This window comes from Tursiops truncatus, chromosome X (assembly GCF_011762595.2).
Source record: "Tursiops truncatus isolate mTurTru1 chromosome X, mTurTru1.mat.Y, whole genome shotgun sequence".
Taxonomy (NCBI): Eukaryota; Metazoa; Chordata; class Mammalia; order Artiodactyla; family Delphinidae; genus Tursiops; species Tursiops truncatus.
In genome coordinates this window covers 22,761,823-22,764,974 of record NC_047055.1, presented here as the reverse complement: position 1 = coordinate 22,764,974, position 3,152 = coordinate 22,761,823, and the positions used below count along the sequence as shown (strand labels likewise).

The 3,152-nt window shown below is 56.7% G+C and overlaps 1 protein-coding gene across 1 annotated transcript; it reads right to left on the bottom strand.

Annotated features, from left to right (window-relative positions):
- Positions 1-1,079: 1,079 nt before the first annotated feature.
- Positions 1,080-2,429, bottom strand: LOC101338470 (DDB1- and CUL4-associated factor 12-like protein 2). Its single transcript, XM_004318642.4, has one exon. The coding sequence runs from the start codon at positions 2,427-2,429 to the stop codon at positions 1,080-1,082; it is 1,350 nt and encodes a 449-aa protein (XP_004318690.3).
- Positions 2,430-3,152: the final 723 nt, after the last annotated feature.

The following is a 3,152-nucleotide window of genomic DNA, read 5'->3' as shown; positions in this document are numbered from 1 at the left end:
TGACTTTAACTGTTAAGCAGAATTAGAAAATTTAAGTATGTTCAAATATAATATTTGGTATTGAAAACAGCAACAGCAAAAATATCCAGTCTATACCCTGCATCAGTATACATTCTGCCCAGCCTGCAATACGTTCTACATTTTCACACTTGGAATTCCTGTTTTGAATGATGGCACTGAAACTCTGTGCAAGTTCCTTAACAAACATTCAAATATACTCACAAGTCTTAATAGTACTAAGGCAAGAAGTGAAAAAATACATATTCACTTATGGGTTTTGGAATGAGAAAACTTAAATAAGGGTTTAAGGAGAAAAAGATTGATTTGGTTTTCAGATTAACTCTAAACATTCAATCAGCAGAGCCCCTGCGTTCCTAAAGTGTTCTGACCAAATGAGATTCTGGTACAAAAAACAAGATTGTATAACAACTTTTTTTTCAAAGTGAATGAAGTTTTTAAAAACCGTGTTTAGCACCAACAACTTACAAACTACAAACATGAAGACTACAATTTACAAATGGAATGCTTCCAAAAGCCGGTAATCTAGAACTTGGAATGCATCCTCCCACTGGAACAATGCTATAAAACGACAGCTAGCTTTCCAGAACAGATGTACAAACTGTTTTTAAGAGTGTTCTTAATATACCATCTATCTGCACTGAAAAATAACCAAAACAGCATCATCGTGATACTAGTAACAAAAAAATAATAAAAGAAAAAGAAAATATACATAATTGTAAAACCATGACTGCCTGGCCTTCAAGAGAGAATATGTAAATGACTCAGAGTGAACAGATCTAAGAATGTCAAAAATTTTTGTATAATTCAAAACAATAGTGTTGGACAGGTGTAGAAAATTATTAAAGCAAAGTTTTGACTGCCTGAAGGACACCTCACTCTCTAGCCCGCCCTCTTTCTTTCTCTCTCTTTGCCTAACACACTGAGCAGAGGTAAGTTGGGCCCTTTCCACCTGGAAGATAAAAGCCACACAGAGTAAAAGCACAAACACAGAGTGAAGGAGGAAATCGAGAGGGGACTGGAAGGTGTATCTGGGCACTTTGAGGACACGGAGGCCATCCTTAGCTCCAGAGGCCGGCATAGTTCCCGTGGAGGCCGGAAGGGAGAGGCCCCCCAGCGACGAAGAGCTTCATCTCGGGCCAGTTGTAGCAGTGCGTGTAGAGCGCGTTGGGGAACTCGCCGATGCCACCGAAGTAGTTCACCCACAGGTCATCGTGGTTGAGCCAGCCTCTGCCACAGGTGAGCTTGAGCTTCCTCCCTGCGGGCCCCGGAGGGAAGTGCGGGCTGGCCGAGGCCCTCTCCTCCAGGAACGTTTGCGCGCGAATGTCATAGAAGAGCAGGCAGCCGTGGCCCGTGCCCACGGTGACGATGTGCTGGTAGAAGCTCAGGGAGCGCACACCCGTGCCGCCCTCTCGGGAGCACAGGGGCCGGATGTTCTGCTGGCGCTGCCGCGGATCCAGGAAGGAGACGTGGGACTGGGAGCCCACCGCGTACAGGGACAACTCGTCGCAGTAGGTCAGGCACACGTTCTCTCGGCAGTAGGGCAGCCTGATGGACAGCAGCCTGGACAGGTTGCTCTGGGCTTTCCACAGGTGGAAGTAGCCGTCCAGGGACACGGCTCCCAGCTCCTGGTTCTTGCCGCTGAAGGCCAGGGCCCGCACCTTGCGGTTACTGGGGTTGGTGCTGGCCCTGGGGATGGTCTCCACGTCCCTGGGACGGATGTGGGCGTACAGGGGGAGGCCCGCGTCGTTGTGCCAGGCGATGCTGCCGTGGAACATGTCGGGGTCCATCTTCCAGAGCGCCACGGTGCCGTCGCGGGAGCCACTCACGGCCACCGTGTCGCTCATCCAGGCGATGGCGAAGATCCAGTCCTTGTGGCCGTGGCGGTCGCCCAGGCACACGGGGTCCAGCGTGGGCAGCTGGTAGACGGCCAGGCTGTTGGGGTTCTCGCCCCCGGTGGCCAGAAGCGTCTTGGAGGGATTCAGCTGGATGGCGTGGATGCCGCAGCTCGGCTGGGCGCGGGCCGACGCGGGCCCGCGGTCCCGCATCAGGGGGATGCGCGTGATGTGGCCCGACTGCACGTCCACCACGAAGAGCGTGTTGCACTTGGTGCCGCACACCACCTGCCTGGCGTTCAGCCACTGCGACGCGAACACCTTGTTGAGGGTGCCCAGCGCCAGCTCGCGCTCCCTCAGCAGCTCGGGCAGCTTCCGCACCGCGTAGCCGCGCAGCTTGCCCTCGAAGCCCGGGAGCCCGGCGCGGCCCCGCGCCCCCACCTCGCGGCCCTTCAGGTAGTGCAGCAGCGAGCGCAGCGCCGCCGGCCGCTTGGGCTTCTTGGGAGGCAGCGGCCCGTCCCCACCCGCCGCGAGCGCCGGCGCTTTCCGCTTCCTGCTACCTGTTTGCCTCGCCATGGTGGACGGCGGGCGAGTGGCGGCGGTGGCGGCGGCGGCGGGGGACCGGGGCGGCCGCGCGGCGCGGAGCCAACAGAGTCCGGGGCGCGGCGGCGACGAAGGCGAGGGCGGCCGGACCGGGCGAGGAGAGGTGGCCAGGAGGAGCGGAGCGCAGGCGGCGCGCGGCGGCTAGGTGGCGGCGCGAATCGAAGCGAGGGCGGGAAGCGCCACCGCTGGCGCGGCGGGAGCGAAGTCGGTGTGGGACGAGGACGACGCGGGGGTCGAAGGTGAGGGTTCGGAGGCGGCGGGGGGGAGCGGGCGGGGAGCTGGTGGGAGGGAGGACACGCCGGCTGCGTGGATGGATTTGTTGGGCCTGGGATGTGCTGGGGGCCTCGCTCTAGGACCCCGAGCTGGCCATGTGCTTCTGACCTAGCTCCCCACTAAATGACTGGGGATATTTTGCCACTCTTAGAACAGCAGCCGGGCAGCCCCTCTGCTGGAACCTAAACAGTTTCAACCAAATAGAGGTACATATATTTTTTCTCCTCAAATTGAGGTCTCTGATCTCCTGCAGTGCAGTGGCCTGAAGGATGCCTTCTGAATGCAGATCCCCGGGGCCCCACACTCTGGTCAGGGAAATGTCTGGGACACCTTGATCAGGTACTGCCTTGAGAACATGGCAGGCTGAGCTGACATGGGAGAAAGGGTGTTCCGTGGAGGTGCTCGCTTCCATTGTAACTCAGA

Coding starts and splice junctions, on each gene's coding strand:
- LOC101338470 (XM_004318642.4), bottom strand. CDS start 2,429: ATGGCGAGGCAAACAGGTAGCAGGAAGCGGAAAGCGCCGGCGCTCGCG.